Source organism: Kogia breviceps, chromosome 7 (genome assembly GCF_026419965.1).
Source record: "Kogia breviceps isolate mKogBre1 chromosome 7, mKogBre1 haplotype 1, whole genome shotgun sequence".
NCBI classification, from domain to species: Eukaryota; Metazoa; Chordata; class Mammalia; order Artiodactyla; family Physeteridae; genus Kogia; species Kogia breviceps.
In genome coordinates this window covers 66,157,594-66,180,298 of record NC_081316.1, presented here as the reverse complement: position 1 = coordinate 66,180,298, position 22,705 = coordinate 66,157,594, and the positions used below count along the sequence as shown (strand labels likewise).

General features: G+C 43.4%; 1 protein-coding gene across 5 annotated transcripts in view; it reads right to left on the bottom strand.

The window, feature by feature from the left end:
- Positions 1-4,901: 4,901 nt before the first annotated feature.
- The window catches only part of P4HA3 (prolyl 4-hydroxylase subunit alpha 3), a 35,922-nt gene continuing 18,118 nt past the window's right edge, over positions 4,902-22,705 (bottom strand). For 3 of the 5 annotated variants that reach the window (XM_059070810.2, XM_067038525.1, XM_067038526.1), the window contains exons 6-13: positions 21,541-21,704; positions 21,119-21,295; positions 16,847-16,911; positions 14,340-14,499; positions 13,615-13,677; positions 9,937-10,005; positions 8,552-8,648; positions 4,902-7,770 (exon numbers count right to left, since the gene is read on the bottom strand). In XM_059070810.2, the coding sequence (XP_058926793.1) occupies positions 7,700-7,770; positions 8,552-8,648; positions 9,937-10,005; positions 13,615-13,677; positions 14,340-14,499; positions 16,847-16,911; positions 21,119-21,295; positions 21,541-21,704 (866 nt within the window). In that variant the 3' untranslated portion in view covers positions 4,902-7,699. Of the gene's footprint in view, positions 7,771-8,551; positions 8,649-9,676; positions 9,724-9,936; positions 10,006-13,614; positions 13,678-14,339; positions 14,500-16,846; positions 16,912-21,118; positions 21,296-21,540; positions 21,705-22,705 lie in introns of all 5 variants that reach the window. The other 2 variants (XM_067038523.1, XM_067038524.1) reach the window with 2 other exon arrangements.

Below are 22,705 nucleotides of genomic sequence, written 5' to 3'. Positions count from 1 at the left end.
TATTTAATATAATTTTTGGTATGGTAAGGGGGGAAAAATGTTTTCTGAAACAGATTAAAGAACACAAAGTTAGAGAAAATCTCTCCTGAATGATGTGTCTGAATTTTCAAGACTAAAGAAATTTTTAGATTTATCAGAAGGGTATGGATTTTTTGAGTTTTTTTATACACTTGTGAGTTAGGGAGATAAGCTCCCACATCTCCATAACACAGACACACACACACACACACACACACACGAACCTCCTTATCGTTCAAGGCCTAAATCAAGTGTCACATGACCCCATCACACCAGAGATGTAGTGATACCCCTTCCAGACATGTAACATGTTGCATGTCCCCTTTCCACTAGTATTGTCATTGTGTGGGTTTTCTTCTCTGGGAGCTCTTCAACGATAGACAGTCAGAGTCATCGTCTCCAGCCCCAGCAAAGGGCCAGGCACAGGCACATCAGTAAAGATTAGTTGAATGAATGAGTGACAGCCACACATGAAATCTGTGCCCATGAAAACACCATCAAGGGTTGGTTGATTCCATCATCTGCCCACTGTGCTCCTGTTCCAAGAAGCGGCCAGGCATGGGTCTCTGAGCCCAGAAATCTGTCTTCTAGTCTTGGCTCTGCCACTGACACAGTTTAACTACGGACAAGTCACTTCACCTTTCTGGGCCAGGGAAAGTAACTGCCGCCCTCTGGTCCCATAAGATGATAAGCAGTTGGACAGGAGGCATGATGGTCATTATTTTAGTTATGCCTCATCTCAAAATGTGGTGAGACAGTAGTTGTCTGTGGGAAGCCATCTGATCCATGCCCTTAAATGCTTAACCAAAATGACACTTCATTCCTTTGAGATTATATTTGATTTCACCATGGGCTACCCATTTAAAATGCAAATATGCCCCTGGCAGGGACAGTAGGACCCTGTCACTCAGATCTTAGGGGGAGCAGGCCTATCAAGCATTTGATGGGAAGAGTCACATGATGAAGAAAGGGAATAAAAGAGAATGGGGCAGAGGGGAAGAAGAGAAAGAGGCAGGCTCTACTTCCTAAGGGGGAGAAAGTTGTGGGGATCCCAGTGTGAGGAAGGAGAGGTTAGAAGCAGCTGATGGCAGGAGACCTCCCTAGCTCCAAATCCCACTCTGCTTCTAGCAGAGGTCTTTTCTTTGAGCCTCCTTTCCTCTCTTGCCAAAAGGGATGATAATTGTTGTGAATAAGATAAGGGAGATAAAATAGCCAGCACAGAGTAGGCATAAATGTTTGTCTCCTCCCCCAGCCCTTAGCTGATTTCCTCATTTTTCTATGTATACAGCAGTCTGCAGGCAAATGTCCCTCTGTCCCCACCTCACCCCCTCTCCTTTGGCTTCTCCCAGCTTGAGCAACCAAGGCCCCTGAACAGGGGACTCTTTGAGTGGTTCCATGAAAGGGCAGTTTGTGCTGACTTCTCTTGGCATTGCTGGACATGGGCCCCCCAGAATCAACACCCTCTCACTTCCTCCTTCCAGACAGCTCTCCCTGCCCCCTTGTGCATGAATGGGGGACAACTGAGGTGGCAGCTGCTCCCCGCCCTCTTCAGGCACATTCTCACTCTGTGTTCCTGGGGTCCCAATGTGGAAGCCCTCTCATCCCACTCCAGCCATAGGGTTCTCCCCTTTCTCCCAACTCCTGTGGTCCTTAGGGTGAGCAGCTCACAGCTTTCTATTTGATTATATATAATTCTCTATTCTTATATTTGGGCATGTGCTAATTTTGCTTTAAGGGCAGTGAGCAGACCTCCTCATTTTATTGGAATCTCATGGGGCACCAAGCATGGGGCTGGTCACACAATAGGTGTTCTCTTTACATCTGTGGAATTGAGGTGATTTGTTTGTGTATTCAGTACCTACATCTGACAGGGCTCTTAGCCATTAGGCATTAGAGGCACAAAGGATAGATCTTTTCAATGCCTGGGAAAAGGCTGGAGACTCCTTTCCAAAATTGTTGGCTCCAAAAGACATAATTGCTAATGGGAGCAAAGCAACCACAGCAAAATAACATGTAATTCAGACAACAGAGGGCTAGTTAAGATCTTTGGAGACAGACATTCTTTTTGATGGCTGAGTAATATTATATTGTGTATATATATATACCACATCTTCTTTATCCATTGATCTGCTGATGGACATTTAGGTTGCTTCCATGTCTTGGCTATTGTAAATAGTGCTGCAGTGAATGTTGGGGTGCATGTATCTTTTCGAATTAGAGTTTTCTCTGGATATATGCCCAGGAGTAGGATCACTGGATCATATGGTAACTCTATTTTTAGTTTTTTAAGGAACCTCCATAGTGGCTGCACCAATTTACATTCCTACCAACAGTGTAGGAGGGTTTCTTTTTCCCCACACCCTCTCCAGCATTTATTATTTGTAGACTTTTTTATGATGGCCGTTATGACTGGTGTGAGGTGATACCTTATTGTACTTTTGATTTGTATTTTTCTAATAGTTAGCCATGTTGAGCATCTTTTCATGTGCCTGTTGGCCATCTGTATGTCTTCTTTGGAGAAATGTCTATTTAGATCTTCTGCCCATTTTTTGATTGGATTGTTTGGGTTTTTTTGATACTGAGCTGTATGAGCTGTTTGTATATTTTGGAAATTAATCCCTTGTCAGTCTCATCATTTGCAAATATTTTCTCCCATTCCATAGATTGTCTTTTTGTTTTGTGTATGGTTTCCTTTGCTATGCAAAAGCTTGTAAGTTTGATTATGTCCCATTTGTTTATTTTTGTTTTTATTTCTATTGCCTTGGGAAATTGACCTAAGAAAACATTGGTATGATTTATGTCAGAGAATTTTTTTGCCTATGATCTCTTCTAGGAGTTTCATGGTGTCATATCTTATGTTTAAATCTTTAAGCCATTTTGAGTTTATTTTTGTATATGGTCTTAGGGACTGTTCTAATTTCATTCTTTTACATGTAGCTGTCCAATTTTCCCAGCACCACTTATTGAAGAGACTGTCTTTTCTCCATTATATATTCTTGCCTTCTTTATTGTAGATTAATTGACCATAAGTGAGTGGGTTTATTTCTGGGCTTTCTATGCTTTTCCTTTGATGTATACGTCTGTTTTTGTGCCAGTACCATACTGTTTTGATTACTGTAGCTTTGTAGTATAGTCTGAAGTCAGGGAGCCTGATTCCTCGAGCTCCTTTTTTCTTTCTCAATATTGCTTTGGTTATTCAGAGACTTCTGTGTTTCCATACAAATTAAAAATTTTTGTTCTAATTCTCTGAAAAATGCCATTGTTAATTTGATAGGCATTGTGTTAAATCTGTAGATTGCCTTGGGTAGTATTGTCATTTTAACGATATTGATTCTTCCAATCCAAGAACATGGTATATCTTTCCATCTGATTGTGTCTTCAGTTTCTTTCATCAGCATTTTACAGTTTTCAGAGTATAGGTCTTTTGCCTCCTTATGTAGGTTTATTCCTAGGTATTTTATTCTTTCTGATATGATGGTAAATGGTATTGTTTCCTTAATTTCTCTTTCTGGTATTTCGCTGTTAGTGTATGGAAATGCAACAGATTTCTGTGTGTTAATTTTCTGCAACTTTACCAAATTCATTGATGAGCTCTAGTAGTTTTTTGGTAGTATCTTTAGGATTTTCTGTGTATAGTATCATGTCATCTGTAAACAGTGACAGTTTTACTTCTTCTTTTCCAATTTGGATTCCTTTTATTTCTTTTTCTTCTCTGATTGCTGTGGCTAGGACTTCCAAAACTATGTTAAATAAAAGTGGTGAGAATGGACATCCTTGTCTTGATATTAGAGGAAATGCTTTCAGCTTTTCACCATTGAGTATGATGTTAGCTGTGGGTTTGTCATATATGGCCTTTGTTATGTTCAGGTGTGTTCTTTCTGTGCCCACTTTCTGGAGAGTTTTTACCATAAATGGATGTTGAATTTTATCAAAAGCTCTTTCTGCAGCTATTGAGATGATCATATGGTTTTTATTCTTCAATTTGTTAATGTGGTGTATCACACTGATTGATTTTCGGATATTGAAAAATCCTTGCATCCTGGGATAAAGCCCACTTGATCGTGGTGTGTGATCCTTTTAGTGTATTGTTGGAGTTGTTTTGCTAGCATTTCGTTGAGGATTTTTGTATCGATGTTCATCAGTGATACTGGCCTGTAATTTTCCTTTTTTTGTGATATCTTTGGTTGGTTGGTTGTTTTTAGGTTTTATTTATTTATTTTTGTTTTTTTATTTTTTAACATCTTTGTTTGTTTGTTTTTTTGGCGGTACGCAGGCCTCTCACTGTGGCCTCTCCCGTTGCGGAGCACAGGCTTCAAATGAGCAGGCCCAGCGGCCATGGCTCACGGGCCTAGCTGCCCCGCGGCATGTGGGATCTTCCCAGACCGGGGCACAAACCCATGTCCCCTGCATCGGCAGGCGGAATCTCAACCACTGCACCACCAGGGAAGCCCTAACATCTTTATTGGAGTATAATTGTTTTACAATGGTGTGTTAGTTTCTTCTTTATAACAAAGTGAATCAGCTATACATATACATATATCCCCATATCTCTTCCCTCTTGTGTCTCCCTCCCACTCTGTCTGGTTTTGATATCAGGGTGATGGTGGCCTCATAGAATGAGTTCAGAAGTGTTCCTTCCTCTGCAACGTTTTGGAATAGTTTCAGAAGGACAGGTATTAATTCTTCTCTAAACATTTGGTATAATTCACCTGTGAAGCCATCTGGTCCTTGACTTTGGTTTGTTGGGAGTTTTAAAATTACTGATTCAGTTCTAGTACTGTTACTGGTAATTGGTCTGTTCATATTTTCTGTTTCTTTCTAGGTCCATAGATGGACCTAAAGATTATCATACTAAGTGAAGTAAGCCAGACAAAGACAAATATCACATGATATTGCTTATATGTGGAATCTAAAAAAAATGATATAAGTGATGAACTTATTACAAAATAGAAACAGACTCACAGACATAGAAAACAAGCTCATGGTTACCAAAGGGGAAAGGGGAGGAGGGATAAATTAGGAATTTGGGATTAACACATCTACACTACTATATATAAAATAGATAACCAACAAGAACCTACTGTATAGTGCAGAGAACTATACTCAATATCTTGTAATAATCTCTAAGGGAAAAGAATCTGAAAAAGAAGATATATATACACATATATACTGTATGTGAATCACTTCACTGTACACATGAAATTAACACAGCATTGTAAATCAACTATACTTCAATTTTTTAAAATTTAAAAAATAATGATCTTCAGAGGCAGACCTGTATTCGAATCCTGCCTCTGCCACTTTATAGCTGTGTAACCTCAGGCAAGTTACACATTCTCTGCCTCAGTTTCCCTCATCTATAAAATGGAGATAATAGTACCTATTCATCGTGAGGATTGAAGGAGACAGTTACACCTCAGTTCTTAGCACAGTGACTGGCCAGTGGTAAACGATCAGTATGTTACTAATGTCAATGATAATAGTCATTAACATAAAGAATCTTCCCTGTAGTGAATCTTGTGAGAGATACTGAGTGCAACACCAGGAACCCAGGTTGGAGAAAGCTGTTAGAAAAACAGTTGAAGAAGCGTGCAAGAAAGAAACAAAATTATAAACTAGTTATGTACCAAGCCACAGTCAGTCCTATTTAGAAATAGCTACCTACTAAGCACTTTGGGGGCCCCACAGACACACCACTTTCCCTGAACTGCTCTCACCTGGCTGAAGACAGATGCTCTAAAAGGAACTCAATTGTTAGAAATCCCCTCCTCAAGAGTTTCACCAACCAAGGAAAACTGACCCTTACCACAGGGGAAGAGACTACAAGTGGACACCACACCTAGATAAACTGTCACCATCACATCTCCCACCTATGGGCTGTACTCTAAGGGCCCATTTATCATTCCCCCAAATCTAAGAGGGCTACATCCCCCCTTTCCCAATTAAGATTGTATTTCATCCCAAGTTCTAAGCCACCTTGGGGAGTTATTCATTTTCCTCTGGGTATCTCCCATGTATACATGATATATACATGTCACTAAGCTTGTGGGTTTCCTTTTGTTAATATGTCTTTTATTACACAGGTTTCAGCTAAGAACTCAGAAGTTTAGGGGGAAAGTACTTTTTCTTCCCTACATGACAGTAATTTAGTAAGAGGGTTTCCAGAGTCCTGATGCACTCAGCAGAAATACTGGGGATGTGACCAGGTGCTCATGGAGGCTCTTCAGGAACCTGAATATCAGCACACCAGAACCTTTTCCTTGGGGCCCACAGAGCTCTGGGAGGCAGAAACCCTGATGTGCATGGTGCGGAAAGGGGGTGGAGGCAGCACAGTGTCTAAGCACCTAGTCCTTTACTTGTGTGGCTTCTTTGTGAGCAAGGCACACGCCCTCGCTCCTGTTGAGGAGCCTGAGCCAAGTCGCCTGGAATGTTCTCTTTGCACAAGTCACTCATCAATGCAGCCTTAGCTCATGCTAGTCCTTCTGCTGGGAAATGCTTCTCCTCATTAGGCTCTGCCTATAAAAAAAGTCTACCTGTCCTCCAAAGTACAACTCAAAGGAGGCCTTCTTATTCATTTATCCAAAAATATTTGCTGAATGCCTACTTATTTGAAACAGACCTTTTTCTGGGGATACCAAGAGGTATAAGGAGTGCAGGCAACCAGGCAAATAAACAAATAGTGAAATTCAGTGAGATGGGGGCTACAATAGAGGCATTTACAAAGTATAGAGGGGTCTTAAAGCATTCACCCTGCAGGGAGGGCCACTGGCCACAATTAAATGAAGTAATTTCAAGAAAAGTGTTAGGAAGAAAACAAAGTTGGCTAATGTGAACGAAAGTGGCTGGAAGTTTGGGTGTCAGAGAAGGCCTCTGAAGCGACACTGAGCCAAGAGTGGAATGGTGAGACCAGCAACCATGGCAGGAGCAGCGAATGCAAAAGGCCTGAAGAGTGGGACCCATGTTGGTTCTGAGGAATAGAAAGAATGTCTTGTGTCTGGAATGCAGTGAGAGGGGAGCCAAGATGAGATTACACATAAATAAAATGTTATACTCTGCCTTTTTCACTCAATATTACAATGTAAGAATGTTCTTGGTTGTGAAAAATGATTTGTAAACATCTTTAATGACTGTATTAAAACATTTTAATGGCTGTATTAAAAAATCATATTTTTAAAAAGTTATTTTCTGCTTTAAAAAAAGCATCACATGAGGTACACTCCTGATACAGAGATACCCCCTGCTCAGCCTTCAGCAGAAGTCAGTAGACAGAAGGGCATATGGGGGTCAGGCACCACCTGCAGGTGTCCTCACTGCCACTTCTGGGCCCCCGTGGTCAAGGCTCAAGTAGCAAAAGCCCCAATGACCAAACCCTGGAGACTGCTGATATGTCCTGTTCCCAACAGAGAGTGTCTGAGCTCCAGGAACTTCTCTCTCCAGCCTCCTTGCCCCCTCCTTTGTATTGTTCATTCTACTGTGACTCATGGCTTGAGGAGAAACTGTAAGTTCTCAGATGTCCCCTGCTAGAGACCACTTCCTTGTCTTCCATTTGCAAGGAATAGGCAATGCTGACAAAGGCCCTTCTCCAGAAGCTTGCTCTCCTTTCTCCTCTCTTACCATAGCTTTTGGCTTCTGGCTTCTCTGGAAAGCCAAAGGACTCCTCCAGCTTCTCTCTGCCAACATTTTAGTCTTCAGGGCTTGAGCTGCAAGGCCTGCGGAATTCCTGTCCATACTCGTGTATCCACTTGTTGGCCACTGGGGGAAATGGGGAAGAAGAGCAGGCTCAGCGGAGCAGGCAGTAGCGATGCTCACTCACAGGGTCGTTAAATTCCACACCCTTGACAACTCACTTGCCTCACCCTGGTCCCAGCCCTACTATGGACTACAAGATGTTGCTTCAGCAGCAGTAAAGAGCAAAAAGGACAGTGGCACCTGGAAAAAGTCCCTGACAGGTCCTGCTACTACTACAGACTAATTTTCAAACCCGTGGGTACTGTGGTCACTTACCCTTCATGTAGCTCCTAAAAGCCCACCTCCCCCAGGGAACCATTCCAGGGTAATGAGAGAAAAGGGATGGATTCTCCTGGCAAAGTCCACCTCAGCACAAGTCCCTCTTCTACTTTTTCTGTCTTCAGAGCTAAGTGCTCTTAGACACATATATGACATAAACACATCCCCTACTCATTTATCTCTTCCTTGTTTGACCATCTCCTCATGGGGAAGCACCTGATGGTTCTCTCCTTGGGACAGAGGACTGGGACTTAATAACATTATTCCTTAGCTGTGCTCAGGAATCAAGGCCCATCTGGTCAGGCCAATAAACATTTACTGGCACCCGCTCTATGACAAAAGCCTGCCCTTATGGGCTCCCAATGTACTGGTGGCAACTAATCCAGAATCTGATCACTTCAATATAATGTGGCACTGTTAATGAAGTTTTTGGAATGAAAAGGCTATGTTATTTTCCATCCATCCCCTATTTCACTTTACCCTGAACCCCTCACCCAATTCCCGTGCCCAGAAAGGCAGGCCTTACCCCACTTATCTCCTACCAGGACAGGACAGCCAGCATGAAGTGTGTCACCATCCCCTTCACCACTCCTATGCAGGTTCCACCAAAATAGTGCTGCATTCTGAAAACAAGCAGACCCCGCCCCAGGGGAGGTCAGCCCAGAATCTCAGTCCTTAGGAAGCACCTGACTGAGGACAAAGGCATGCATGTCATTAAACAAGAAAACTGTCCATGCAGATTGGGGGCAAGGCATGCATAAAATGCCACAAAATGGTATAAGCTGCCATTTACTCATTCACTCATGCATCACTTATTGAGGACCTGCTCTGCTCTAGACCCTGAGGATGCAGAGACAGATCATGTCCAGTTCTCTCAGGGAGTTCATAGTCTTGTGGGAGAGACAGACATAAAACAAACCAGGATGAGACAGTGTGACAAGTGCTAGGGGAAAGGTGAGCACAGGGTGTCATAGGATCACTGAGGAGAGAAACTCGACAAAAAGCACAAGGTGGAACAAAATATTCCTCACACAACTAAAAACTTAATTGAGCCACTGATTCTTCCTTAGGCACTTCCTAATAACACCCCCAGGAAGCAGGGATCATCATCATCCCCACCTCACCACCAAGGAAGTTAGGAGCTTTAAATAATGCAACTAAGAAGGAGCAAGGTCAGGACTCAAACCCAGGCATTTTGATTCCAAATTGGATATGTTCTTTTCCCCCCCCTATCCCCAGCTTTTTTTCCTATACACTTACTTTAACCTTGGCCAACCCCCTGAGTTTTGATAGATACCCAGCATTTACTCATTGAATGCTTAGGATGTGCTGGGTACTGTGCTAAGTGCTATGAGGCGTGATCTCAATTATTTGTCTTCATTTCATTCCTGAAGTAAGGGCTGTCATCCCTGATTGACTGATCTGACATTTGGGGGAGATATTAATTCGTTAAACAAACCTCTTACCGCACTGGCCGCCCTCTATGCCTTGCTTGACGTTATAGCTCCTACTGCAATACGTTGTTATGTTGACTTCTGGAGGCAAGGACTACGAGTTTTCCTCGGTACTCTCAGTGCCTCCAGCCCCCAGTGTTTACTAAACGAATGACTGAAGGGACCAGTTGTTGTCAAGGATCCAAGGGGACTCTCACCTTTGAGGAGCTCTGTTGTAATCGGAAGGCATACATGTAATCATCCACTTGTGATATAAGTGTAAATAAAATAAAAAATAGAGGCACAAGTAAATGCAGGAGTCAAGAAAATTGAGGGATTATCTTTGATTCTTGGAATCAGGGGAGACCTCTTTTCATTCCCTCTCCTAGGAATAAGCTTGCAAGCACAGGCAGCATGAATGCTAGGGTGTTAGTTCTGCACTGCTAAAACCACCTGTTGGGGTCAGACACCCACTCACCTTGACCACAGGCACGCTAAAGTTGCCATAGATGAAGGCTGTGGCTCCTCCAGCTTCCACCGAGCTCAGCTGCAAGGCCAGAGGAAGAGCCAGGGTTGAAATAGCCCGACTGCCCTACACTGCCTCACGTGACATCCGATGTCATTTCTGCATAAATTCCCTCTTGTGTGCCCCTCTTTCAACTCTGGGAGAAATACTTATGGAAATACAATCACCCAATTTAGGAATTGAGAGAGCCTACTCAGTGGCCTCAGTATTTGCCTGCAGGGCCACAGGAGGACATTTAGAAATGCCCCCTTTCTTTACCCTTTGAGCTAACATCCTTATTGAGGTTACCATAAGTAGATTCAAACTTTGAGGCCCTTAGGAAGAAATACAGTTTATGTCACAACCCAAGACACAGATATGTCCCTGAAGTAAGTTTCATAAAACATTCTTAACTACATCAGATGCCTTCTGTTATTTTCCATTTTATTTTATTCTATTCTAGTTCAGATTTCTTAAATGCTGACCAGATCTACTAAGTTGATTTCACAGCCCACTAATGGATCATGACCACTGGCTTACAAAACACTGTTTAGACTACAATGATTATTTTTGAAAGCTGGGCATCATAGGAACTACTGATTGCACCTTTGGTGTGTTTCCCAGATCACTCAGACCCTCTCTAGGTAATCTCAGCTAAAGAGTTTCACCTCTGGTATATTCTAGAATTATGGATGTGTTTACTTAACTTGAAGAGTTTTTTCTGATTGTCAAAGAAATATGTAATAACCTACACATTTTGAAAAATACTGGAAAATACTTTAAAATACTTAAAATAATATTATTAATCATCTTACCATCTGGAAAAAGAAAAACGCACTGTTATAGTTTAACTGTAATAGTTGACATTTACTGAGCACTGGCCATATGTTAGGCATCTCACTAACTCCTTACAAATATATTATCTCACTTATTCCTCACAACAAATATATCATCCTCACTATTCCTGTGAGTTAGGATTGTTATTATTTACATTCTACAGATGAGGAAACCAAGTCTCAGAGAGATTTAGTGGTTTACAAAAGGTCATATAACTCCTTGGTGACTGAGCCAGGACTGGAGCTGAACCAATGCTGTCTGACTACAAAGTCCCTGCTCATAACCATTATGCTACATACACTCTTGAACATTAGGTTATTTCCCGCTGTTTACTATTATAAACAACACTGTAAACATCTTAATGAGTAAAATAATTTTTGCATTTTAGATTATTTTCTTAGGAAAGAGTCTGAGCATTAGTATTATTGGGTCAAAAGTATATGCAAATATTCAATACTTTAGATACATACTGCTAAATTATTTTCTCACCAGCAGCATGACACAGAGTACCAGTCTTACCTCACCCTGGCTAACTGTCTACCAGCACATTCACAGATCCCACCATATTCGCCTGTGTTACAGAGCAAGGGCTATGGGAGTTGGGATGTTAGCACTTGTTAGAGGAAACTGAACTGATGTGGCAATTCAGAACGTGGAAGAAGGCAGTGGTGATTTTTAGCACATCTTGGCTCCCCCTGTAGTCCTTTGGGAAGGGCGATGAGAGCAACAATTTGCTCCTTGTGTTCAAATAACTAACAAACTGGATGATTCTGTTGAGACCCCTGTTGTCAGCCACTGTGTAAGCAAGATACAACAGAGGGAACCTGGACTTTCCTGCCTTCCTCTACCTGTGATTTCACAGTATAGTGGGAAGGAAGGACTTATCCAACAAATTGAAAAGAGAATCAGATCTGTGTGCTATGAAGCTCATGAGCAGGGCATGGATTGTAAGATTGGTGGAGGGGAAGGAAATCTTCCCTCTGTAAACCTTCCACTGTTTTGTACTGGGATTGATCTTATGTCCAGTCTGAGTAGAAAATCACTAACCTGATTTCAACTCAATCCTCCCAATACTTCTTAAAGATTATTTTCACCCTATATAATATTACTCTTATGTTCTCCATAAATCTTATCTCTTATGTTCAGAAATATTTATTATGGTCTTAACACCAACCTGAGGATGAAAGGATTGGACATAACCTAGCACTTCCTAGGTCCCACGATCCCATTTATGGGGTCCTATGCTTGCTTTCTGGGATACATGATAGAAACATATTGTATGAAACTTCACAGAGAGATATCTCCTTACATTATTTCATCAGATCCTCATGACAGCCCTGTGAGGAGGCGCAGAGCAAGAAAACAAGCTCAAAGAATTCATGTGATTTGTGCTGAGGCCACATGTTAAGTGGCAGAACCAGAATTAGACCAACTGACTCCAAAACCCAAATGCTTTCAATTCCACTGTGTATCAAAGGCTTAAAATCCAAACATATACACACTCTTGCATTTGTCATTTAAAATTGCTGGGCTACCCTTACCATAGTAACTGGGCCTCTGTAATCAGGGAGTCAGCTACAGAAGATATTAGGGGGATAAAGAACAGAGAGATATTGGCCCCTAGATGTCCTATTCTTTGGTTGATATCAATGTACTTCACTGCCTGTGACCTCCCATGCCAGCTTGAGTCATCAACCAGAGATGTACCAGCAGCTGATCCAAGCTGTGTCTCCTGCCCAGAGAGCTGACGTCTGCCATCCCTCTGCCTGATCAGAATGCTCAGAATGACCATGAGAGGCCAGACACCATTGGCAATGGCAGCCTTCCAGTTCTGCATAAAATTAAAACCGAGCCACATGAAGAAACATGTTGGGATTGCCAGCATTAAAACTACAGAGTGCTGGCCTCTGTCCTTTCTTGGCTACACTGTGGAGACCAGTTAACAGGACTAAGAAAAGAGGGAATGCTAGGGTGTAGGTGTCTGTTATTCTAATGAGCCCGAAACCAGGCCTTCATCTTAGGGTGTTATGTGGAGCAGTTACATTTGGCATGTTTATTCCTTCATTTAACAGTAATACACCTCTTATAATTTAAGTGACAGATGCCTGAAATTATGACTTGTCCATAGAGAAGGAGGTAAACCCACATGATCTGAAGGGAAGAGGATAGGTGAGATAATAAAGACTGGGTCCAAATTCTATAGGATCAGGTCAGAAACTAGGAGAGGAGGCCAATTTATTTTTTAAGGGGGTATAATGTAGATTTTAGTGAAGAATTTATGAGGAGATAAGGAAGAAAATTTTCACAGCATATGAGAGAGCCACACTTACTGAATTTCTCCGTAGGCATCTCTGTTCTTCCCTCTTGTAATCTCAGCTGCTTCATTTCTCTCTTTTCTCCCCTCACAGCTCCACAACCTCATCTATAGGTCCATGCTTTTCAACACCAACTAGTCTATGGGACCTCAAAGACAGAGACTCTCACATCCCCTTCCTGTGTTGTTCAGGTCCCAGGATCTCTTGGCCTTCGGTGTAACCCCACTTCCCATCCTAATCACTGACAATGACAAGGTTACATTTAGGTCTACACAATGTAAGCTCTTTGAGGGCAGGAACTGACTTGTATTGATATTTCTTTATCTCTCCTATAGTGCCTAACAAGAGTGCTGTATGAAATTCACAAACATCCTGGAGATTTTTCTGCTGTGAAATTCAGATAAAATCAGTATCTGATATTGCTTTGAAAACCGCAAAATAAAAGAGATGTAAGTAGTCATTAAGTAAGCAGCCCTCGTCCCTCCAGAGCAAGACTCACGTAGATCATAAATGTTGCAACTCGGTTCCCAGAGTTCATTCTGTACAGTGGGCTGGTTGGTGACTGAGACAAAAATAGAACATATCATTATTTTATGCAGATGGCACCAGAGTAACAGCCAGGATGCCACCATAATACAGGGAGGAGAAAAATGGAGGAGTCACAGATGGGGTATAGCCTTGAGCTATACCTAGTCAAGTATGTGCCCATCTTTGCTGGCAGGTACTCAATATACTTTTTTCTTCTTACCACTTTATTAGATACTCATGTAAGTGAACTGTATACTACTAATCAAACAAAATTGCTTGTTAGTAGTGAAAACACTATGTGAGGGGTTGATTGCACCTTCAGGTTCCTGGTGAAATAAATTAACATATAAAATATTCAGATAATTATTCTGTAAAAATACTAAGTCATAAGACTGGAGTTCCCAATTATTTGCCAAAGAGACACACTTTTTTGTCCTAGAAGAGTTTAATTGATATAATTTACATGTCATAAAGTTCAATCATTGTAAGAGTGTTTTTCAGTGAGTTTTAGTAAAAAGAAGATGATTCAGCAGCAATCAGCTTGAAACCAAGGCTTTCAATCTACCTAGAACGAGAACCTTTGTTCTAAAATTTCACGCAGTATTCTCTGGGGGCCCTTTAAGAGCTCTGTCTCAGAGAAATAAATAACACCCTCATTGCCTACCCCACGAGATTGGTCACCGACCCCATGGTTACCGTAGCATGGTCAAAGTGAGGCTCATAGTGCCCTCCGATTCCGTAGTTTACCACCTGGAGATACTCTGCATAGGGAGGCTGGACATCAAGGCCTGTAAGGGAGGCAATGCGATGGTCGAGGGTCACCAGCACTGGGTCAACGGTGTCCTTTAGCCAGGCACTAAAACACACCACAGGTTGCAGCATCAGTGATCTGATGCCAGAAATGACTAAATATCTGTGAATGAGTGAATGAATGATGTCAACTGCCAGAAGGAAGGAAGGAAGGCAAGTAGGACAGGAAGATAGACACGAATACCTAATTACCTACTCACTCCTCGTGTTAAGTCGGCCCAGTCCATTTTGTGCTCTATCTTAACATTCACACATTCATTCAACAAACATTCTCTGAGGCCTACTGTATGCCAGACCCTATGCTAGGAGTGAAGAGTGAAGGTTCACATCACCAGGCACTGGGATACAAACAGAAAGAAGACAAAACCCTGTCTTTAAAAATGCTATGTTTAGGGACATCTCAAGGGAGGAAGCTGGGTACAATGGAAAAAGCTTTGGATTCAGAGGAGTAAGACCAGTCCTGGATCCTCGGCTTGACCCTTGGTCAGGCCCTTAACATTTCACCTCTCTTAAGGTTCAGTGTATTCATCTATAATATGGGGATGGTAATAATATCTACTACACAGACTTATGAAGATTGTGACAGACAATGCTTATGAATATTCTTTGTAAGCTGTATGTTATTGATTGCTGTAAAACACAGAAAAATCTCTGTTCTTTTGCTCTACTCCAGGACAAACCAGGATAGGTCAAAGGCCAAAGAGCAAAGTTCAGTCTCTTTTCCTGAATGTCTTGTTGAGGTTCTGATAAAGTGGAGGATTTGGGATCAGAATGTAGGTCCTTGGGAAGTGAGGAAGTGCTCCCCAAGCAAAGCCAGTGAGCCTCCTGGGGAGATGATGAAGGCTCTTAAGGGAAGCACCTTGGCATGTCTGGGAAGACCACTTCTTTGGTCTATAAATGGTGGATTAATTTGTTCATTCTTTTGTATGGAGTGCATGCATAGTGCTATGCTGTGGGCTCTAAGGCTTGCAAAGATACCCAAGACAAAGCTGTTGTGTTCAAAGAGCTCATGAGAGGAGACACACAAATATACACAAATACAACTGAGCACAAATCAAAGTAGAGTGAAAAATAAGAAGCAGCCCTTAAAGTAAAGTTCTGGGGAGCACAGAGGAAGGAGATGTTAATTCTGACTGGGGCACTGAGGTAAGATGGACATGTAGGCCAAATTTTGAAGGGTGCATAAAATTTCAATAGATGGAAAAGACATAGGGATATTCCAGGCTGAAGAAATAGCATAAGCACAGACATGGTGAGGTGATATAATACAGTGTGTGTCAGCACGAAAGCATTTAGTCTATGAGAGAAGTAATGGGAAATCATGCCAGCAAAGTAGACTCAGGGCATGTTGTAGAAAGCTGAGGACACTGTGGTCAGGAACCTGGTCTTTGTGGATAGTGATCAGGAGTGCATAGGTGACCTTTGAAGGGCCAGTTCCAGTGAAGTTGTGAGGACAGAACCAAAATTCAAATGGGTGCACTGTGGTGGAGGGTGGGTAGTGAGAGGAGGCAATGAGGGACTCAGTTTCTTTACCTGAAAAGTAAAAAGAATATCACCTACTCCCCTAAAAGCAATGACTCTAAACAGAAGGTTGAATTTTCTCCTTGACAATACAATATCAGAAAGGTGAGCAAAGCAACGAAGCTGAGGTTAGACGGGCCTTTCAAAACTTACAAAATAACTTCTAATGTAAAAGGTCCCCAAAATGTACCAGACCAAATAAGTTAAGCCAGATGATTCTGAATCCAAGCTTTCATCACTCAACTCGCTTCCCAGACAACAAAACCATCCACCCAGCTTGAGGTCTGGCCTCCCCCCAAGGATGTCATCACCGTCTCCCATGGCTCCGGTGGGGACCCTCCTCTTTCGGTATCCTGACCTTACAGCACAAACCAAGGGCTGCAGTGGAAGGGAAGCAGGGATGGAGGGGAGGGAATACGGCTGGGCTCTCAACTAGAGAAGGTATCAGATCCAGAAATTCTGGCCATCCATCTTGCCTGAGTGGTGGCAAGTCATGCTTTGAATATGAGTCAGAAGGTAAAGTCAAATTCCAAATAGAGACAGGACTTGTTCCCTGGAAAAGCAATCCTGGTTAGGAGAACAACTACACACTTAATTTTTGGTCTAGGGCATAGGAGTTTTTCAAGTCTTTCCCTAATGGCCTCCTAGTTACGTCCTCACACCATGTAACTAACCACCTGAGAAAGACCCTTGGGTAAGGGGAGTGGAAATTGCTCCCTCTCAACAAGAATGTACAGATAAAAACGTGAACTACAGTGGCGTCTCTAATGGCACCTGAATGGCTGTTGCTGACCTTCAGTCACCTGTGCCACAGGCCCAAGGGTGGCCAGCAGGCATGACCAGAGTCCCTGCCGAGAAAGGACCCCTCTTACCTTTTGCTGATGCGGTACTCCACTGGTAACTGCTTTTCGCCTGATGCCACCACAGATCTCTGTAGCTGGTGTGAAGGATGTAAGAGAAAGTCCAAGTGGTTATGATGCAAAGAGAAGGGCTCTCACCTCCGTAGACACACTCCTCTCTTAGCATAAACCTATCACCCGTTTCTCCTTAATTAAAGGATATTTTGTACATGCTACTAATTTAGTGATAGCTATCAATCTTAAGTGACATAAAAGCTCAGAGTTGAAAATAACCTTTAGCTTCATATCTGGTAAATAGTAAAAACTGAAAAATGTCTGTAGAACTGAAATACAAGTGATTTTGAATCCCTTTTGCATCTGCAAGACTGTGAGTTCTGTAAGAACAAGGGCTGTTTCTTATTCATCTTTATATCCCCGTGTTTGGGGCAGGGCCTGACTGATGGTAAGTTAAGCTTTGACTTAGTGTTCGTCAAATTAAATGAACACCTCCAATGACAGGACACTTTCTACCCTCAGAGGCAGCCTGCTCCTTCTGAACAATTCTGATAAAAGCCCTTCCTTACAGAGAATCAAAATCTGTTTTGTTTGCAGCTGCCTTGGTTATGGGGAAAAAAACAACCAAACAGGTTTGAAGTCACTAACTTAACTGACTGTCTCTATTTTGTTCTGAATGTCTAGATATAAATTTAAAATTATTTTTAAATAAAGTGGCCTCTAATTGCAAAAGTACTGTACCAAGGACAGAAAGAGAAACATTATTTACATAAGGATGTCTCCTTCTGCATTTGTCATCAGAATGTCAGCTCCATGAGGGCAAGGACTTGGTCTTTTTTCAGTGCTGTATTCCCAGGGTGCAGAGAAGGCCTGGCAGGGAGTAGGTGCTCAGTATTGGTGAAATGTACCCAGGAGTGAATGAACCAGAATCCTGTGGCTAAAGACACAACCCCGGCACTTCACATGCAGTCACAGCAGAGCACGGAACAACAAAGGACACGTGACAGATACCCTTTCCCTTCTCAGAGGCTTCTACGATATTATTGTTCCTGCTGCTAAACCAGGTAGACAACCTTGGAAAAGGCTCTTCCCTTGCTTGGACCTGTTTCCCCAGCTATAAAATGCAGCATGTGAACAATACATTCTTTTTTTTTTTTTTTTTGGAATACCGGGTGCTGTAGGCTTTTTTCAACAATACATTCTTGTAGTCCTTCTCAGCCTCTCCCTCTACAATACTAGGATGCAGGGAATCGGTAAGTGACTGATATTGTCTCTTTCTAGTCCTCTAGCCAGGATCCTCTCCTGAGCCATTCATAGAGGAGTGAGGAGAGATTCATAGACAGTCCCTTCTGTTCTTTTCGGACATCAGTGGCTTAAAAACAAATCCTAGGGAATCTCCACTCCACCCTGCCCACCCCCTCCATTAAAGAGCCACACTGCATTTAATTCCTTTAAGAATTATCTAGTGTGAACCTACAAGTCATTCATGTGGGGGGACAAATACTTATTGGTCGTTCTCTGTGCTAACCACTGTGCTATGCATTGTAAATACAACATAGGAAACCAGACATAAGGCATCCAATGGGGTCCGAATGGACAAGTACAGGGTGCTATGGAAATACAGAGAAGGAGCATCTAGCCCATTCTTATGAAGGACAGGAAGGCTTCCTAGGATGCCCAAAAGACAACTGGAATCACACAGGAGAAAAGAGGCCAAGGGAAGAGTGGTTCAGGCAGAGAGAAGAGTATGTGGGGAGACAGTGAGAGCACTGCCTGTTCATGGAGATGCAAGTTGTTTAGGGTGGCTAGGGTGTCAGTATAATGGGAACCCACTGCAGAGGGAGTGGCAGCAGCCAGGCCAAGGAGCTCTGTAATCATCTGAAAGCAAAAGTGACCCATTAAAGAGTTGAAATGAGGGCTTGACTCAGTCAGATGTGACCCTTTGCAAATTTTGCTCTGGCTACAACGGGCCTAATACAGAGCCAGGCATTTCAAGGACAACATATGATCCCTGCTAGTTTACAGTCTAGCTGGGGGGACAGGATGCTAACCCATGAAACTGGTCATGATTCCAGACAACACGTAAATGGCAGAATAAATGAAAGTACCAAACAGGTGGAGACAAAAACTGAGTTCAGAGGAGGGAGGTTACTGTATGTGGCCCCAAAAAGTGCTCTGAAAAAAATGTTCCTCCTGAAAGAATCTATGAAAGTGGGCCAAAGTGGTCAGAGATAGGGGCCAAGCGAGGCATAGGGTTTCAACTGAGTCTTCAAGGATGCGTAGGATGCAGATGGGGGAGGATTGATGAGAGAGCAGAGAAATGCTTCTTTGAGAAACACACAGTGAAGAGGAGCAGAGAAGTTCAACACAGGCCACGGAGGTGGCTGCGTCTCATGGGGCAGCCACTACCACACACCCCCAGGGCTTACTCCTGGGTGAGCCAAAGACCAGAGATCAGCAACCCCAGCGAGACGCTTCTGGAGGAAGGGAGAGTCTCAAGATCTGTGCGTGCTGAACAGATGACCTGGCTACAAGGGATTAAATGACCATCTCCAGGTGGGCCGCCTGTCCTGTTACCACAGCAACAGAGTTGTCCTGAGGAAAAAGGAGCTGTGGCCAGACACTCCCGCTGGCTCACTGAGAAGCCAAAGCTATTGAAAATACATCGTTCCAATTCACCAGGGAGGGGAGCTTAATCGCTTCAAAAACCTTCTGTACAAAGAGTCCAGATTTCTCTGAAGGGCTTTTAGATGAAATTATTATTGCTGTTTTTCTCCCTCCAATCCACATCTGCTGTCAGAGACTTCCTCAAAATCTGCAGACCTGATCAGGGCACTCTCCTGTTTCAAACTGTCCCACAGCTCCCCGCCTGCCTTTGAGATAAAATCCAAACTCCCCAGCTTGGTACTTCCAGCGCTTCTAATTGTGTCTCACGTTGCAGCCTCATCTCCCATCACTTCGCACCCCCTCCCTTGCACACTTCAGCCTCTGAGCTTCCCCCCACTCTCTGGACACACCACACAGCAGGCCTGTGCACAAATTGTCTGTCTCCCTGGAATACCCTTTGCTACCTTTCACTCTGATGAATCTCAGGTCCACAGAGAAGCCTCTGTTTCTAACTCTCCCCCTTCCCCCATTTGCTCTTCACCCGACTGCCTTTCCCTGCCTTTCCCTCGGAGGAAGGTTCACCTTTTTAGGCAGCCGTAGCAGAACTCCCTCACACACCTCTATTACAGCATGTATCACAGTGCATTGTAAATATGTTTTCCCCATTCTGCAGGAAGCTCCTAAATGGGAGCGAGCAATACTTAACCTCCTCCTAACAGCTCAAGCACCCAGTATAGCGTCTGGCACACAGCAGGGGAGTGGCGGCCTGGCTGCCGGGGTGAATAGCACACCGTGAAGGCCACAATGTCTGCTTTGACACCGTAGTTCTGAGACCATCTTAATGTACCGTTTGTAAGGAGGCAACATACTTATAGTGGTGAGGTCGACTGCATGATTTTTCTAAATATTTGCCACACTTCCTGGTGGACTAAACTCCCCTCCGCATCAACATCAAGCTTGGTGCAGTGACTGCAGAGCCTTCTCCGTGGGAGAATAAGATATACTCTCCCTGCTGACTGCAGTGTTAGCTGTACCCTGTGCCGTAGCCAGGGAAACGTGGATGGAAGTAATGCCTGGTGCTTCCAAGCAGAAGCTTTAAGAACCAGCTAGTAGTTTGCGATCTCTGCCTTTTTCCTCTCGCATGAGAGGCAGTGTTCCAAAAAGAGGCTGCTCTGTTGGGCTGGGTCCCAGAGGAGGACAGCATGGGGCGGAGCTGCAGCCAGCCCAAGACAGACAGGCAACAGGAGGATGAAGCCGACCTCTACTGCTGTTGTAGACCTCTTCCACGTATATGGAATGACTGATATTGGGGGAGGGGGGTTCCTTTAATTTTTTTAGGTTAAATTTATATACGATGATATGCACAGATCTCAGGAGTACCATTTGCTGAGTTTTGACAAAGGCATCCAGCCATGCACTCCACATCCCTAACAAGATATTGACAGCACATTTTCAATACCCCTGAAAATCCCCTTGTATTCTTTCTCAGCTAGTCCTCTCCCTCCAGAGGCAACCACTACTGTGATTTTTTTCACCATTGATTAGTTTTATGGAATGGCTGGTATTTTGAACTCCTGAACAGATGAAGTATCTAGTTGTTCAGGCTGCCTATTCTCACACTTCTGAACACCAGTCATATAAAGAAACAAAGGGAAGTTCTTGGCAGGCCCTGGGGACACTCACCCATGGTTCTGCAAGGCCTCTAATTTTCTGAGCCTCAGTGTCACTGACAAAGTCATGGTAGAGAACAACATAGGGTTCCAGGTGAATGACCTCTTTCCGGACAGGCTGGAGCAGCAGGTAGGGACTGGAACTGGTCTCATAGGAGCAGTAGAGACTGGGGATCTGGTAGTGAGTAGGCTGAAAGGAAAGACTAGAATCAGCTTAAGAGAAGAAGGGTCTAGGAGCGGAAACTGATTTAGAGGAACTACAGCATAAAAAACCTGGAATGCAGGAGATTCAGAATTCAGTCACTGATGCTGTCCAAGTGAGCTTTTTAAATCTATTTTTAGTGCATCAGCCTTTCCCCTCACATCGTCCCAATTCTACTTTTTGTCTCTCTATCCGAGCCTGTTCCCTGTTTTTCATTCCCTGAGAAATCCTACCTGGGAACCCAGGGTCTGACATAACTCCTCATAGGTGTCCCTGGTCTGCAGGTGGGGTACGTTGGGCCTCTGGATGACAGCCTCAGCCATGGCCTGGTTAGGGCTCTCTGCCAAGAGCTTTTCGTATTTCAGGACATTCCTGGCCATCCTTTTATTATCTGGGCCTGGAAGAAATCGGAGCAGGGAATAACACAGGTTAACAAACGGTGGTCCCAGAGAGTGCCACCAAGGTTTCCTATAGCTTCCCTGTCACACGTGACCAGCAACTGGACACCTAAATAACTCCCTGTGTCCTTGCACAGGAGGATGTAAGGCCCTCACTCCCAGGAGAGTACCTGGCAGTAAAAAAAGACTGAGCAGGGTCTGGTAGATCTGAAGGAACACTCTTAGACCAAGGGATCATGAGGATGTGGCTGTAGGATGGTGTGATGGTCAGTTTTATGTAGAGGGAAGAAGCTTCAGTCTTTTATTCATTCATTCACCAACTCTCCAGTGAACATCTACTATGTGCCAGACACTGTGCTAGAGGCTAACCTCCCAGAGTTGAGAGTCTAATGGAGAAAAGACACATTAACTACTTACAACACAACACAACAAGGAAGTGCCGTGAAACAGAAGTTCAAAGATCCAAAGCCTGTAGCAGAGAGACCCGATCTATTCTTCCCTAGAGAACTGGAAGCTAATTTATTCCCAGCTCTACTATATCCTTCAAAAAATCCCTAACTGGCCTAGACATAGCAGAGCAGTATGGGACAAAGGGGTTCTAGATGTTGGTTCTAGACTAGGTTCCTACAGGGGTCTTGTGTCTTGTTTGTGCCCGCTTTGGCTGCAGGTCCCCCATGGATTGGAGCTACCCCATGGCCTGCTAGCCTCTGTGCATGATTCTCAGTACATCTCAGAAGGAGGTGCTGACTTGCTGTAAGGCTCACAAAGCATCTTTCTCTGAGGAGCTCAATGTCCTTCTAACCACTACCGCCACCACCACCATTATTCTGGCAAAGGAGGGGACAGAAATTACCATCCTTTTTTAAACAGAGAAGAAATGAAGTTTGGGGGAATGGAAATGATGAGCCCAAAATACCAACAAAAATATTGCAAAACCACTTATGGAACCAGGAATCTCAATTTTCTGTGTCCTACTTATCCACCTATAATAGTGCACAAT